Source organism: Lampris incognitus, chromosome 5 (genome assembly GCF_029633865.1).
Source record: "Lampris incognitus isolate fLamInc1 chromosome 5, fLamInc1.hap2, whole genome shotgun sequence".
NCBI lineage: Eukaryota > Metazoa > Chordata > Actinopteri > Lampriformes > Lampridae > Lampris > Lampris incognitus.
The window spans coordinates 70137370-70155636 of record NC_079215.1 but is presented as its reverse complement, the minus strand read 5'-3'; the positions used below and the strand labels follow the sequence as shown (position 1 = coordinate 70155636).

General features: G+C 41.6%; 1 protein-coding gene across 1 annotated transcript in view; it reads right to left on the bottom strand.

Moving 5' to 3' along the window:
- The window catches only part of kat14 (lysine acetyltransferase 14), a 74221-nt gene that overhangs the window by 17002 nt on the left and 38952 nt on the right, over positions 1–18267 (bottom strand). Inside the window, exons 6-7 of the mRNA XM_056280051.1 lie at positions 7767–8371; positions 7460–7593 (exon numbers count right to left, since the gene is read on the bottom strand). Coding sequence (XP_056136026.1) covers positions 7460–7593; positions 7767–8371 — 739 coding nt within the window. The remainder of the gene's footprint in view (positions 1–7459; positions 7594–7766; positions 8372–18267) is intronic.

Below are 18267 nucleotides of genomic sequence, written 5' to 3'. Positions count from 1 at the left end.
ATGTCTGTGTTCTTTTGCCCATCTTAATCTTTTTCTTTTATTGGTCAGTCTCAGATATGGCTTTTTCTTTGCCACTCTGCCCTGAAGCCCAGAATCCCGCAGCCGCCTCTTCACTGTAGATGTTGACACTGGTGTTTTGCGGGTACTATTTAATGAAGATGCCAGTTGGGGACCTGTGAGGCGTCTGTTTCTCAAACTAGAGACTCTAATGTACTTATCTTCTTGCTCAGTTGTGCAACGCGGCCTCCCACTTCTTTTTCTACTCTGGTTAGAGCCTGTTTGTGCTGTCCTCTGAAGGGAGTAGTACACACCGGTGTAGGAAATCTTCAATTTCTTAGCAATTTCTCGCATGGAATAGCTTTCATTTCTAAGAACAAGAATAGACTGTCGAGTTTCAGATGAAAGTTCTCTTTTTCTGGCCATTTTGAGCGTTTAATTGACCCCACAAATGTGATGCTCCAGAAACTCAATCTGCTCAAAGGAAGGTCAGTTTTGTAGCTTCTGTAACGAGCTAAACTGTTTTCAGATGTGTGAACATGATTGCACAAGGGTTTTCTAATCATCAATTAGCCTTCTGAGCCAATGAGCAAACACATTGTACCATTAGAACACTGGAGTGATAGTTGCTTGAAATGGGCCTCTATACACCTATGTAGATATTGCACCAAAAACCAGACATTTGCAGCTAGAATAGTCATTTACCACATTAGCAATGTATAGAGTGTATTTCTTTAAAGTTAAGACTAGTTTAAAGTTATCTTCATTGAAAAGTACAGTGCTTTTCCTTCAAAAATATGGACATTTCAATGTGATCCCAAACTTTTGAACGGTAGTGTAAATAAGCTGGTGAAAAATAGATTTCTTTACGGATGCTGATTTATAGATTTATCTATAATTAGTATAAATAGTTATAATTGATGTACAACATAATTTCCTACCTGAAAACCATTAGAATCACTGGGTAGGGTTTAAACACAACTACTTAACAGGTTTGTCAAATTTAACCCCATATAAATGTAGCACACACTTCCAACACACACATGTAGCTAAACAGAAATATGTAGCACTGTACCAACACATCAGACACCAGCTCACTATTCCAAACCTTCCTCTCTGTTTCCTGTGAGGAAGGTGGAGCCTCGTCACCGCCACCGTGAGTTGTTGCCCACAGCTAAATGATCTTGGTATGCTTTACACTGTGACTACCTGCTAATTTAGCTATTCAACAGTGTTGGGACTTGGACTGACGTTGCCATTGTTCACTCTTTCTACTACTACTACTTTATAGCTCTGTAGTTGCTACAGTTCTGCACATCGCACATATTCTGTACATATTGTTCACTCTTCAGGGCTGTTTATTCCTCACATTGCTTAACAAAGCTTGTTGAAATTAATGGCGTTCTGCTGTGTGGGTTATCTGATAGTTAATGTCATGGGGATTGAATCGTTCACATCACGCATTGTTCACTCTTGAGCAATTTTCCTATTGTTTAGATAAGCTGGTTGATATTTATGATGTTCTATTTTGTGTTTTATTTCGCATTCTACATCATGGACTGAATAACCCACAGTGCTGAAGCTCTTTATGTACTTTGTGTATTATGCCAATTTCAACATCTCTTCTGTGTTTTTTTTTCCTGTTGTTTGTTGAACATCATGAGACATGGGGGGGAGCGGGGTTGTGAGGAGTGGCCTTGCAGTAAGCGCGCCACCGGAATGACTAGTGTATGTTCCATGCAAACCTTAGGTGTAACAAGGACCTGGCAGTTTGCCTGTTTGTATATAGTTCTGTTGTTAAACTTTCAATTTGTCCATGTTAAATGTACTGTGCGGCATTTAGCTATTAACAGACATTCTCAGTTTGTTTTTCTTTACTACTCATATAAATTGGACTGTTTACATGTTATTTTGCTACACTTCTACACCACCATTTAAATGGCCAACTTAAATATCTTGAGCTGGAACGTTCGAGGTCTGAACTCACCCATTAAGCCGACTCGCTGCCTGGAATTTTTACACCACAAACATGTTTCTATAGCTCTGATTCAAGCGACACACCTGACAGCGAAGGACATACAGCGGTTCCAAAACAAGCACTATAAAACTATAGCTCATTCATGTGTGTCAACTAAAGCTAGATGTGTCCTGATTATAGCGTAAAGGAAATTACAGCTTGTGGTTATGGAGAATGGTAATGACAATGATGGTAGATTTGTCTATGTGCGGCTCTCTATTAATTATATAAAACATCTACTAGCGTGTATCTGCGCACCTAATGTTTTTGATGAAAACTTTTTACCCTCCATCAGTGTGACTCTGTTATCGAGACCCTCATTGCATTGTCTCTGGCGATTACAGTACCATAGTCTCCCCAGAGCTTGACAGATCTACAGGTGCACTTAATGCAGCTCCTTCCTCATCCTTAGCTCTAAGATCCTTCCTGGTTGACTTGAACTTAGTGGATCTCTGGCGCATTCGTAATGACAAAGGTTAAAGCCTATTCCTCTCATTCTAGTTGTCATGGCACCTCCTCCAGGATTGATTATATATTTGTCAGCCCTTCTCTTCTAAATAATATACCCCATATTAACATGCTCCCTATCTTAATCTCTGATCATGCCCCTGTGTCATGCACCTTAACACCATTAATTAATAAACTTTCTGGCTGTGAAAAAGAAGATTACAGATGATATGAAGCGGTGGGGCTCTCTTTATGTGTCTTTACAAGGCAGAGTTACAACTATGAAAATGAACATTTTGCCTCAGATTAATTTTTTTTTTATGATCCCCCTAGAACCACCACCTAAATTTACCGCAGAAATGCACTCCCTCATATCACAGTTCATTTGGGGACGAAAGCATGCACGAATCAAACTTACAGCCTTACAAAGAACCAAACTCACTGGAGGCTTAGCTGTCCCAAACCTAATTTTTATTATTATGCTTTTCAAATTAGACCACTGCATGTTTGGAGAAACCAGGAATCTGAGGTCCCTTGGCAGGCTATGGAGGCAGCACGCGTGAAGCCACACCATCTGGAGCACTTATTAGATACAGGCAGGGGGCGTAAAAACATTAATCTACAATATGGGAGCATTGTAACCAATTCTATTGATGTATGGAAAAAAGTGGAACTGATGACAGGCAAAATAGATTTATTTCATCAAACATCTCCACCATGGAATAACTATCACCTTCAATCAGGTGGGCAGCCTTTTACATTTCTCTCATGGTCACAAAAAGGTGTCTTCACTCTCAGTGATATTTCTAACAATGCTGGACTCTGTTCATTCCAAGATATTAGGGAGGAATATGATTTCCCGGGCACCTCTTTCTTTTTTTACTTGAGACCGAGATCTGCAATGAAAACATATGGGGTGCCCTGGAATGGGCCTTTGCCAGAGCACCCTATGGAGGAGTGGATCGGTCCTGGGCAGGGTACTCGGGGGACAGTGACACATATATATAACTCTCTGCTTGATCACTCTACTAAGACGCTGGCAGTTGAAGAGGTGTGGGCCAGGGAACTCTGCATTGTCGGTCTGGAACCAAATTGGGAAACGATATGGTCTAACATAAGCAGTACTTCTAAAAATCTTGCGCATCAGCTTATACATTATAAGATGATTCACAGAGCATATGCTACAACAATCAAATGTTTTAAAATGAAACGAATTACCAGCCCTAACTGCACTCACTGCCGGGCTCAGGAGCTGGGCACAACAATGCCTATGTTTTGGGACTACTCACTGATTAGAGATTTTTGGATACAGGTTGTGTCAACGTTGTCAGAGTTATTAGGATCAACAATATCGGCTAATCCCTGCCTTTGTCTGCTCAATGACGATTTGCCTTTGTCTCTCAATTTAAATCAGCGAAGACCAATGCTGGCAGGCTTTACTGCAGCAAAAAAGACCATACTGACACTGTGGTTTAATCCCAAACTTCCTTTAATTAAGTGCTGGATGGCGTCCTACCAGAGCATAGCGTCTCTTGAGTGTACAACCACATGACTCAATAGAGCCAAGCCTGCCACTGTGCAGGCATAGCTGTATCCATAAGAGACTACCTTAAAAGAAGGGATCTCCCCCTCCCTGCACCCCTCCACACCCAGTAACATCAAACCTGGAGCAGTCCAGCTTTGAAAGTTAGTAGAAATGGATTGTTGTATATACAATGTATAGATTTGTTGTTGTTTTTTCTTTATTTTCAGTTTACTATTCTTTGTTTTTCCCTTGGGACTGCCTGTCTCTTACTCTCAGCTACTATGGATACGGTTATTTTATTCTGTAATTTTCCCCCCCTTTATTTCGGTCCTTAAACATTGTTACTAATGTGCTGCCCTGTTGTTGTTGTTTGTGTGTTGTGTACTGTTTTTTAAAAATAAAAATTGTTGATCACAAAATAAAAAAACCTCTGATATTCCTGGGGTTTTGGCTCCACAGTCCAGATAAAAATGACACAAGCTGGCGTCCGGGTAGCGTAGCGGTCTATTCCATTGCCTACCAACACGGGATCGCCAGGCCGAATCTCCGTGTTACCTCCGGCTTGGTCGGGCGTCCCTACAGACACAATTGGCCATGTCTGTGGGTGGGAAGTCGGATGTGGGTAAGAGTGGGGTAATTGGCTAAACACAATGTACAATTGGGGAGAAAAAGGGAAAAAAAGAAGAAAAGAAAAAAAAGAAAAAAAAGACACAAGCGCATTGTGCAGGTCGCACACTCTCTCCAACACGTCCTTTGCTCAGCCAGTGAACATCATTATGCAGCAAAAGAGCCTTGTGTTCCACTGACATCTGCTCCAGCAGTGCTCTGAAAAGGTGATGGTACAGACTAGAACTCTCGTAATGACATTTACCAGTCTTGTCACAGTATCCTTCACCGCTTTCATTTCGCCACACAGTTTAGTGTGCAACACTGATTTGTGAATAATACAATGAAACGCTAAGAGTGATGGGTTAACAATGGAAAGCCTGCTCACCAAGCACTTGTGTTGTCCCACCATTGACAGAGACCCATCAGGGACAACGGACACAATTTTGCTCATATCCAAGCCATTCTTCTCAAAGAACTGTGTTAATTATTAAAGATGATTTCCCCAGTTGTGCGCCCAGGCAGAGGAAGCAAACAAAGTAGCTCTTCCCAAAAGGGAAGACCTGTTGGGAAGAGCTACTACGGCAGAATGAGTCTATTACTAACACTCTCCCGAGAAGCACCACAGAGCACCACAGGAGGTCATTCCTGCCTGTGGCCATCAAACTTTACAACTCCCCCCTCAGACTCAGACTGTCAGACACTCGGTTAATGGTCATTGGACTGGCCCTGTCGGGTTTTGCTTGTGCTGTTGTTGTGTGCTGCGGTAGTGCAGTATAGATAGGGTATTATGTGCAGCATGCTTGTTGATACATTTTGTTCTTATTTCTATTTCTTATTTATCTTTTATTTCTGTTTGTTTCTGTTTCTGTTTCTATTTTCTTATCTTTTATCGGTAACACTTTAGTATGGGGAACATAAAAAAAACTTAATTACTAGTGAATTAGTAATGATCAAGATGTCACTTTAGTATGGGGAACATATTCTAAGTAACAAAAACTTAATTTACAGTAATTTAACACTATTAACACTTGTAGTTTTGTGTTTTGTTATGTAAGAACAGACCATATTCATTAAGTGTTAGTAAGGGAGAATAACTCTTCTTGTGGTACTACCACCTTATAAAGTCCATACTAAGCAAAGCATATTGAGATGGTACTACTAATAAGCAATAATTCTGAGGTTATAGAGGGAAAACTCATAGTTAATGGCTTACTGGTTGTATAATAAGGCCATGCAGAATAAGGCATTAATGAGTACGTAATAACGACCAATTAAGAGCCAATACATTGCTAATTTGCATGCTAATAAGCACCTAATTAATGGTGACTACGTTCCCCATACTAAAGTGTTACCCTTTTATCTTGTTAGTTTTTAGTTATTAGAGTGTGAGTGTCAGTAATAGAACTCAATTTCCCCCTGGGGATAAATAAAGTATTCTGATTCTGATTCCCATAAAAACATCTTGTGAACACAGATAGCTGTTCCATATCGGTTCAATCAAAGGACAAGTCTATGGCTAGTGATATGGCTTCTGCTTTCTTCAAATTATTGAATAGACTGGAAAAACACTCCTCCGCTAAAAGTTCTACTTGTCTTGTTGCTGTGTTAGCCGGCAATGGCACCTGCTTTAATATGTAGCTCTACAACCGTTCTCTTGTTTTTCTCATCATGACTTAAAACTTCGCCAACCATATCGATTGCACACATTTTAATCAACGCAGCATCAGTAAATGGCTTCTTTGCTTTAGCAAGGCTCCATGAAACATGCAGTGATGCAGCTGTTTGGCTCTCTTGTGCCGATGTTGATTTACAGATGGCAGAAACGGAGTGCTTGTATGATGTTGTCATAGTTGCTATTTTTTGTCTGTGGTGATCTGGTTTTGTAGGGTAGCTGGCATTAAAACTAGCACAATGCATAGTGTTGAAGTGCTGCTTGAGATCATCTGCTTTGCAGACAGCTACAGTCTGCATGCATATCCAGCATGTCGGCTTGGCATTGGGGTGGTCTGGAAAAATTAACAAACATGATCAGTCCAGTCGGATTTGAACTGATGGTTTTCTTGGTCGACTTTACATTTTTTCACGCAGACCATGTTCTTGGCTTAGGACAATTACTGATTATCTGTGACTTATGGTGACAGGCATGGGCGCAAGTCCATGAATACTGGGATGGCATCCAGCACTCTACCTGTGCCCCCTTCCATAGGGTTGGGGGTTGTGTCAGGAAGGGCATCTGACATTACATTTTGCCAAATCATTATGCGGTAGACAAGGCCCGGGTTAACAACAACCGCCATTGGTGCTGTGCCTTCACAGGGTACCGATGGAAACTATAAAATCCGCTGTGGCAACTCCTGAGAAACAGGGAACAAGCTGAAAGAAGAAGACTGATTATGTGTGACTTAGCTGGTGAGTGGCTCTATCTAGTCAAGGACTGTAGAGAGCACGGAGTATGTCTCTTGTCTAAACGCGCTCTATGGCATAGGTCAATTGTATGGTGTGGGGTAAGGTCAAAACAACGTAGAGCAGCACACATGTTATTTCACATGTTGCGCACTTTATTTTACATGATATGAGAGGTGCGTTAGTGCCAATGGGTCAGCAAGGGTGACCTGGCCTGTGGACTGCTTACTGGGGTTAAGGGGTTTAGAGAATCAAAGTGTTTAGATGCTTCTGCCTGTATACTGCAGCCCATCCTTAGGAACGAAGGTTCTCCAAAGCCATTTGATATTTTGAAAAGGATTCAGTTTGAAGAATGCAGCACGCCTAACCTACCAGATGGTCTCTGCCCAATTCAGACTCTTTTCCAATAACATCACCAAGTACTACCGGAGTTGCTGTTAACAAAGAATAGTCTGTTTTACCTGATGAAGGGTTTGAGAGCCCGGGAGGTATAGGGACTCCTGATTAGTTGTTCCACACTGCCATCTGTTCCCATCAGACGCTGATAGAAGGACACAGAGGAGAGCTGAGGCCTCCTGCTGGTAGGAATTGAGGTCTGAAAACATAACACACAATACGATGATTTGTTAATCTAGGCCCTGTGTTCTGTATACCATGTGTATCAGTATGTACTGTGGTACTATGTTAGTCTGTTAGAGGTACTGTTTTCTGTGCACTCTATGTATCAGTATGTACTGTCCTAAGATGTTATTTTGTTAGAGATCGTACCTGGAAGCGGTCCAGTATGCGGAGGTCTTGGCTGTTGTATTTACTGGCTGTCACTCCCCCTGAGGCCCCACCTTCCTGGGCTCTGTAAATCCCACCTACCAGGCTGAGGGTGGCACTGACAGCACTGTCAATGTCCAGTAGAGGGAGCCCTCTTTGTCTCTTGGCCTGTCGGACCAACAGCTTCCTGTGGAGTCGCTTAGCCTGCGGCGTGACGGCTAAGGCCAGTGGACAGGCGTCTAGCCGTCGTAGTAACATGCGTTCCTCGTACAGACTCAGTGGAACAAAACAGGGACGGCTTGGGGCCGTGGCTCTCAGCCTCTCTCCTTTATCTGGATGACCCCTTCTCCTCTCTACCCCTCCTGAGACACCCCTGCACCCCCCAGTAGAGAGAGGAGCAACTTCAGTCCTCCCATGAAGGTCCTCTGAGTCTTCATACCGCTCATGCCCTTCATCCTCTTCGCTCTCTACTTCACATTTGATGTGTGGAGTGGGGGTGCGGAGCTTTTTCCTGACCACCATGTTGGCGGATCCTAGCGAGGCACTGGGGGCTGGGATGTACTCCATCCCCGGGTCAATCACTCCTTCGGCCTCCAACTCCTCATCATCTGGTGGGACAGAAAGTTTTAAATCATGTTTTATTCAACCTGTTCAGACTGGACCTCAAAAGATATGTTTATTTCTGAAGTCGAGAACCTAGTATGTTGAACGGACAGATGACAGACAGACTCATTTTCACTTTTTCTTTTCTTTGGAACTATTCATTATGTAAATTTAAACGTTTTAATCACTCTACATAAAGTTAGCTCATTAAAGGTTTATGGGTTTTTTTTGTAAAAACATCCTGTTCATACTTGTATCACTTGCACATGCCCACCCACCTCCTCAGTCAAAGCTGTCTCATCAAAAAACAAAAAGAAATACATGGAAATCTGTACAATGTCAGTTATCGTTGAAGGGGAAACAAAGTGACTGGAACGTTCTGAGACAGTGGGAGACTGTATGATTGTCAGTTAGTGGGTCAGAGAGATACTCATTGTCTGGGAACAAAACAAAAACCAGACTCAGTGGATAAGCTCTAGCTAGTGACTGGGATAAGTAAGATAAGGGAGCCCTGAGGGGAAACATAAGATGTCAAATTAAACACAGCACCACCACGACAAACAGTGGTGTTGGGCATTATTACCAAATAAACCCTGTACTTTTACATGCCTTGAGCATGTCATGATAATTAAAGTTTGTTGACACATGGAGGACACCAAGTTCGAAGAAAAACTTGTTGCTAGGCTAAGAATGATCACCTGTACTAGCAGACAATAAATGTTTTTCAGTTAAATAGGTCTAATACTAAATAAATGTTGCGTACTGTGCAGCAGCACAGGACTAAAGAACCAATTGACATGGCCCTAACAACCATGATGGCTAAATCCACAAAACTGAAGATGAGAATCATGGCGAGACTAAACACAATCGACCACAACCAACTCCCACGGCTCCCTGAAAAGTCCTCAGAAGACATGCTAGCAGATGTTAACACAGCTCTGCTCACTATCTCCACTACCACCATCACAGAAACCAATGAGCTTGTATATGCCACTGCATCAGTGATCCTGGAGATGCATGGGTATAAGATTAAGAGCATAAGCCACAGAGAATACCCTCCATGGAGGTCAAGATCAAGGTAGCCCAGAGAGACGTTAGTCAGCTAACATAGTCGCAGAAGGGAGTGACGAAAGACAAGTCCTGGCTGAAAAAGAGAACAACAAATTTTCCATAAGTGAGGCCCTGGAGACTGCAAAACAAAGACTCTCAGCTCTGGCTGCTTGGCTGAAGAGATACACCAAAGAAGCAGAGGCCAAGAGTATAAATAGCCTGTTCTCCAAAGACCCATCCAGAGTATACTCCCAGCTGCAGGGGAACAATGGCACAAGAGCAAACCCACCCAAAGCTCAGACTGAGTGATACTGGAAGGCTATATAGGAGAAGGAAGCATCCCAAAACTCAAATCCCCAGTGGCTGGACCTACCAGCAGACCACTGCAACCTCCCAGAACAAGACCCAGTCACCGTCACAAGAGCAGACATCCAACAGCGATTCTCAAGCATGAAGAGTTGGACAGCACCGGGACAGGACATGATCCACGCCTACTGGCTGTAGAAGATAAAAGCACTTCATGAACGCCTGGCAGCACAAATGAACCAGCTGCTAACATTAGGGTCTCACCCTGACTGGCTAACACAGGACAGGACAATACTGATCATGAAGGAGCCCTACAAGGTTTTCATAAATGCTCAATAATCCAGTTAAGAAAATCAAAGAAAGTTGAATCAGTTCATCTGGATACATAGATTATTGACAGAAACGTTTCATCACTCATCTAAGTGACCTCTTCAGTCTAAACATTTAGACTAAATGTATATTCTGTATTCTATATATTCAATGGTGAGGTGTGTGGTTGGAATGACAGATGGGTTCAAGGTGGAGGTGGGATTACATCAAGGATCGGCTCTGAGCTCTTTCTTGTTTGCAATGGTGATGGACAGGTTGACGGACAAGATCAGGCAGGAGTCTCCATGGATGATGCTGTTCGCAGATGACATTGTGATCTGTAGCGAGAGTAGGGTGTAGGTTGAGGAGAGCCTGGAGAGGTGGAGGTATGCACTGGAGAGAAGAGGAATGAAAGTCAGTAGGAGCAAGACGGAATACCTATGCGTGAATGAGAGAGAGGACAGTGGAATGATCAGGATGCAAGGAGTGGAGGTGACAAAGGCGTTTGAGTTTAAATACCTGGGGTCAACTGTCCAAAGTAACGGGGAGTGCAGGAGAGAGGTGAAGAAGAGAGTGCAGGCAGGGTGGAGTGGGTGGAGAAGAGTGTCAGGAGTGATTTGTGACAGAAGGGTACCAGCAAGAGTTAAAGGGAAGGTTTACAAGATGGTTGTGAGACCAGCTATGTTATATGGTTTGGAGATAGTGGCACTGACAAAAAGACAGGAGGCGGAGCTGGAGGTGGCAGAGTTGAAGATGCTAAGATTTTCACTGGGAGTAACGAAGAAGGACAGGATTAGGAACGATTATATTAGAGGGACCGCTCAGGTTGGACGGTTTGGAGACAAAGCAAGAGAGGCAAGATTGAGATGGCTTGGACATGTGTGGAGGAGAGATGCTGGGTATATTAGGAAAAGGATACTGAATATGGAGCTGTCAGGGAAGAGAACAAGAGGAAGGCCAAAGAGGAGGTTTATGGATGTGATGAGGGAAGACATGCAGGTGACTGGTGTAACAGAGGAAGACGCAGAAGACAGGAAGAAATGGAAACGGATGATCCGCTGTGGCGACCCCTAACGGGAGCAGCCGAAAGTAGTAGTAGTAGTATATTCTCTATTCTGCCCTAACCTCTTCATTTGTTCTACTGATTTAGCTATTTTCTGTGCTTCGTTAACTTATTGCTAGATTCTCTAGTTTTCTTTCTCAAATGACTGGAGTTTAACAGGCAGCCTCTCGTTCCTAGTTTATTACTAGCTCCGAGCTTAGCGTAGCTTAGCAGTTAGTTCAATTGCATTTGCAGTCAAAGTAGCCTTGTTAAAACGATGGTGTGTGGTGACTGTTCTGCAGTTACAGACAGGTTGTCTCTACTAGAGACATGTCCGAGCAGCTTCTTTTGGCTAGAATTACATTACACATGACAGACACTCCAGATAGCCTTACCCCAGGCCTGACACCAGACCTGCTATTGTTAGCACTAGCTCAGCCTCGTCGGCAGATACGGTGGAGTTTGTCTCTGTTTACCGGCATTGTTTCTGTTTACCGAATTTTCCCCCCTTTTTCTCCCTAATTGTATCCGGCCAATTACCCCTCTTCCGAGCCATCCCGCTCGCTGCTCCACCCCCCTGCCGATCCGGGGAAGGCTGCAGACTACCACATGCCTCCTCCGATACATGGGGAGTCGCAAGCCGCTTCTTTTCACCTGACATTGAGGAGTTTCTCAAGGGGGACACCGCACGTGGGAGGATCACGCTATTCCCCCCAGTTCCCCCTCCCCCCTGAACAGGTGCCCTGAGGCAACAGTGCAGCAACCAGGACACATACCCACATCCGGCTTCCCACCCGCAGACATGGCCAATTGTGTCTGTAGGGACGCCTGACTAAGCTTGAGCTAACATGGGGATTTGAACCGGCGGGGTCCTCCCTATAGTCCCCGGGTCCTATAGTCCCCGGGTCCTATGTTTCCCGCTTTGTATGAGACCGGGGAATAAAGGACCTTTTTGTATACAGAGGGCCCTATATTCCCCACTTTTCCCCAAAAGGGTCCTATGTTCCCCGTTTTGTATGTGCAGGGAAACATGGGACCTTTCTTTATAAAAAGGGTCCTATGTTCCCCTAGGGCACCCGGGGAACATAGGACCCTATTTATAAAGAAAGGTCCTATGTTCCCCGGTCAGCAGGTTTGACGCTGTTTGGCGCAAAAAGTGCATTTTCAATAATGCATTATTTAGGGCAGATTATTAAGAAGACAATGAATCATACGATTTCTATTTTTATATCACAAAAACGAATTCACAAAGTCCAGGTTGGCTAAAGTATGTGGAAACTTTCGACACTAAACCAATTTCAACTTATTAGGCTATAGCCTATATTTGGGCGCATAACCCACCCCGGTAGTTCTCTGATATTTATGCTTGAAAGTTGTCACTTATCGATGAAAATGCGCCTCGCCGAGTAGGTGAGCTGGCTCGTCTGTGTCTGAATGTAATATAGTAAGCCTGTGCTCCTTGGGCAATTGTATCCGGGCGTAGCTCAGTCGGTAGAGCTCTCGCCTATGGATCGCAAGGTCGTGAGTTCGATCCCGGCTGCCGCCAACTCAGCGTATGAGTAGCACATTGTGCGAGAAGTGCTGGGAGCTGAGGATAGGTGTTGTGTTCCGTCCTCAGCAGTCCATCTCCCAGAGGTCTACCGCATTGTACCAGAAATAGACTCCTGCGAAAGCTGGCTGATATCGACAATAGGCCAATTTCGACCCACTTCTTCTATGTTCCCTAGAAAGCCGTCGTTCCCATCATAACCACACCAGCTTATTGGGAAAAGCATCTGACAGATATTAGATAGAAACCATCTGCTCAGTAAGGCCCTTTAAGCATCATAATTGTAATGATAATAACAATAATAACATAATAATGACAATAATAATAATAATAATAGCCTAATAATAATAATAATAATAATGATGATGATGATGATGATGATAATAATAATAACAATATAGCCTTATATTAGAAATGCTAAAAATTGGATGATTGAAATATTTATAATTATAAAGTAGGCTAATATAGCATGGTAATAACAATAAAATAATAACAATATCTGCCTGGTCTCTTGAGATTCTAAGATGCTGTATGCTACAGAAATAACGGGACATAGGCCTAGGCTAATGAATACGCCTTTTTGACAAAATATGAATGAAAGGCTAATCAACAACGCTAAAGCTGAATCACAAAACACATATTGCTCGAAAAATAATTTATAAATAGCCAAATGCACACATGATTTCGAGTTTGGAAATATTTAAAACTTGCCGTGGATGTGTGGTCATCTGCACGCAAGTTTCCTGGCGTTCTAAACCACATGATCAAAATTCACCAATGTCTAACCCGCCCGCCAACTTGCAACAATCGGTTGTTATCGGCGATAACTCGTGGACTCACTGTCATGTGCTTACTAGCCTACAAGAAGACAAACAATGGCGATAGTTACGGATGGTGATCGAGGGGGCAAAGTGTTGGTACATGAGAACTTCAGATATCAGAAGCACCGCACCAATCAAGACACCATTAGATGGAGGTGCTGGAGGTGGAACTGTAGAGTGCCACTGATCACAAATAGATTTGAAGTGGAGGACGTGGATGCTAACATTATTGTGCACGATGTTGGGGAACACGTGCATCCCCCTGACGGAGAAATGGTGCACCGTGCAGAATTCCAACAGGGGGTGATTGCAGAAGTTGCGAGGGAGCCAACAGTCCCAATCAGAAGGATCTATAATGCGCAAAGGGTCCTGCAGCGTCGGCAACTTCAAATCCAGGGTTTTAGCCCCTCTTTGTTGAGTAGCCTAATGGACTAGGACTACTCATTTTGCTTTTTTGAAGAAGAAAAAAGCCTTAACGTTAGGCTAGTTAGGCCTTGGAGATTTTTGTTTTAGACCATGCCTTTTCTGGGGGGCTTCTGCCATAGACCAACCCTTTTTCAGCCAAGCTTTTACTAGAAGCATTTTGTTATTAATAGCCTATTATCAGTGTTACTATTGATAGTATTATGCCTGTAATTGTTATTTGTTATCAGGCCTCTTTTATAATTAGGTTATTATTATCATTATTAGTAATCATTATTATTATTTATTAATATTTATTATTATTATTGATATTATTACTATTATTATTATTATTATTAAAGAAGAACATCAAAGGATGTAAGGTAGCACTCATCAAATGAAAAAAAAAAAGACACAATTCTCTATTTTACCATTTCATTGTTTGGCATCAGTCATTAACTTGGCCGGGTGGTCTTCTTCAGAAACCTTAATGACTGATGCCAAACAATAAAATGGTGAAATAGAGGACTGCCTCTGGTATTTCTTTACCATTTGGTGAGTGTTACCTTACATCCTTTGATGTTCGTCTTTGATTCATGTTTTTGGTTTAGCACCTCCACAAGCATTTAGTTTTTTGAGAAGCACATATTATTATTATTATTAGGCAATTAGCCTATTGTGTAAGGTAGGCGGCCCCCGTTGATGGATACTTTGTGCTGGTCCTAAATTCCAAGTCCTGGTCTAAGTTCTCTGCCTAAAAAGTTCATCATTAAAGTCTTTTTGAAAGAAAGTCTGCCAAGTGATTTAATATGGAAAACGAACTGCAAAGTAACAAGAAAGTGGCTGAAGTGTCCAGTGCTGTGCAAATTGAACTTTGAGCGAAGGTGGAAATGGCTAGGTTATACTGGTAGGTGGGCCTACTGCAAGACAAACTTGCGTTGATTGCCGACTGTCCATGCTGAGCCGGAGAGCCAACTAACTAGGCCTACTGCAATAAATATTGGTAAGAACTAACAATAAAGCAAATTACAGCCTCCTCTAGGCCGAATTTGGATACGCACTCAAGGTGGCCTGCGATATACAACAGCCAACAACGGTAATAGGGCCTAATTTAATCAGCGGAGGATTAGATTGTCATAGCCTACAACTCAGCCATGACCCAGGTTTTTATTATTTTGGACCCGTTAAGGAAATAAATTGCAAAAAGGGTTCTAAGTTCCCCGGTTTGTTCCTCGATTGGCAATAGTGGGGAATATAGGACCCTTTATTTGGAAAAAGGTCCTATGTTCCCCTGGAAACAGCGGGGAATATAGGACCCTTCTTCCAAAAGAGGGTTCTATGTTCCCCGGTGTCTATTGCAACCGGGATTATAGGACCTTTTTAGGGGAAAACATGGAATATGGGACCCTTTTTTTTTTTCGAAACGCGGGGAATATAGGACCCAGGGACTATAGGCCCGGTCCCGAACCGGCGATCCCCATGTTTGCAGGAAACAGAATAGACCGCTATGCTACCCAGATGACCACATTTTCTTATTCTATATCTTATAATTACAAAAAATTTTGTTATCCTGTTTCAATGTTATATTCTTCTCTCACTCAGACATGACTAATGTGTGTGTGTTTGGTTTTTTTTTTGTTGTCTCCATGGTGATGGCGGTCACGTGTTTCAGGTCCTGGGCTGTTCCGGTGTTTACCATTACATGTTGGACAGTTAATGTACTGTATGTGCTTAACGTTACATGTTGGACTGTTAATGTACTGTATGTGCTTAACGTTACATGTTGGACTGTTAATGTACTGTATGTGTTTAACGTTACATGTTGGACTGTTAATGTACTGTATGTGTTTAACGTTACATGTTGGACTGTTAATGTACTGTATGTGTTTAATGTTACATGTTGGACAGTTAATGTACTGTATGTGCTTAACGTTACATGTTGGACTGTTAATGTACTGTATGTGTTTAACGTTACATGTTGGACTGTTAATGTACTGTATGTGCTTAACGTTACATGTTGGACTGTTAATGTACTGTATGTGCTTAACGTTACATGTTGGACTGTTAATGTACTGTATGTGTTTAACGTTACATGTTGGACTGTTCATGTACTGTATGTGTTTAACGTTACATGTTGGACTGTTAATGTACTGTATGTGCTTAACGTTACATGTTGGACTGTTCATGTACTGTATGTGTTTAACGTTACATGTTGGACAGTTAATGTACTGTATGTGTTTAACGTTACATGTTGGACTGTTAATGTACTGTATGTGTTTAACGTTACATGTTGGACTGTTAATGTACTGTATGTGCTTAACGTTACATGTTGGACTGTTAATGTACTGTATGTGTTTAACGTTACATGTTGGACTGTTAATGTACTGTATGTGCTTAACGTTACATGTTGGACTGTTAATGTACTGTATGTGTTTAACGTTACATGTTGGACTGTTAATGTACTGTATGTGCTTAACGTTACATGTTGGACTGTTCATGTACTGTATGTGTTTAACGTTGCATGTTGGACTGTTAATGTACTGTATGTGTTTAACGTTGCATGTTGGACAGTTAATGTACTGTATGTGTTTAACGTTGCATGTTGGACTGTTAATGTACTGTATGTGCTTAACGTTACATGTTGGACTGTTGATGTACTGTATGTGTTTAACGTTGCATGTTGGACTGTTAATGTACTGTATGTGTTTAACGTTGCATGTTGGACTGTTAATGTACTGTATGTGTTTAACGTTGCATGTTGGACTGCTAATGTACTGTATGTGTTTAACGTTGCATGTTGGACTGTTAATGTACTGTATGTGCTTAACGTTACATGTTGGACTGTTGATGTACTGTATGTGTTTAACGTTGCATGTTGGACTGTTAATGTACTGTATGTGTTTAATGTTACATGTTGGACTGTTCATGTACTGTATGTGTTTAACGTTGCATGTTGGACTGTTAATGTACTGTATGTGTTTAACGTTGCATGTTGGACTGCTAATGTACTGTATGTGTTTAACGTTGCATGTTGGACTGTTAATGTACTGTATGTGCTTAACGTTACATGTTGGACTGTTGATGTACTGTATGTGTTTAACGTTGCATGTTGGACTGTTAATGTACTGTATGTGCTTAACGTTACATGTTGGACTGTTAATGTACTGTATGTGTTTAATGTTACATGTTGGACTGTTAATGTACTGTATGTGTTTAACGTTACATGTTGGACTGTTAATGTACTGTATGTGTTTAACGTTACATGTTGGACTGTTAATGTACTGTATGTGTTTAACGTTACATGTTGGACTGTTAATGTACTGTATGTGCTTAACGTTACATGTTGGACTGTTAATGTACTGTATGTGTTTAACGTTGCATGTTGGACTGTTAATGTACTGTATGTGTTTAACGTTGCATGTTGGACTGTTAATGTACTGTATGTGCTTAACGTTACATGTTGGACTGTTGATGTACTGTATGTGTTTAACGTTGCATGTTGGACTGTTAATGTACTGTATGTGTTTAACGTTGCATGTTGGACTGTTAATGTACTGTATGTGCTTAACGTTACATGTTGGACTGTTAATGTATTGTATGTGTTTAACGTTGCATGTTGGACTGTTAATGTACTGTATGTGCTTAATGTTACATGTTGGACTGTTAATGTATTGCATGTGTTTAATGTTACATGTTGGACTGTTAATGTACTGTATGTGTTTAACGTTACAGGTAGCTGGACTGTTAATGTACTGTATGTGTTTAACATTACATGTTGGACTGTTAATGTACTGTATGTGTTTAATGTTACATGTTGGACTGTTAATGTACTGTATGTGTTTAATGTTACATGTTGGACTGTTAATGTACTGTATGTGTTTAACGTTACATGTTGGACTGTTAATGTACTGTATGTGTTTAACGTTACAGGTAGCTGGACTGTTAATGTACTGTATGTGTTTAATGTTACATGTTGGACTGTTAATGTACTGTATGTGTTTAATGTTACATGCTGGACTGTTAATGTACTGTATGTGTTTAACATTACATGTTGGACTGTTAATGTACTGTATGTGTTTAACATTACATGTTGGACTGTTAATGTACTGTATGTGTTTAACGTTACAGGTAGCTGGACTGTTAATGTACTGTATGTGTTTAACATTACATGTTGGACTGTTAATGTACTGTATGTGTTTAACGTTACAGGTAGCTGGACAGTTAATGTGCTGTATGTGTTTAACATTACATGTTTGACTGTTAATGTGCTGTATGTGTTTAACATTACATGTTGGACTGTTAATGTACTGTATGTGTTTAACATTACATGTAGGATTGTTAATGTACTGTATGTGTTTAACGTTACAGGTAGCTGGACTGTTATTTGCACTTTAAGACATAGTTAGGTGCTTGGCAGTGGCT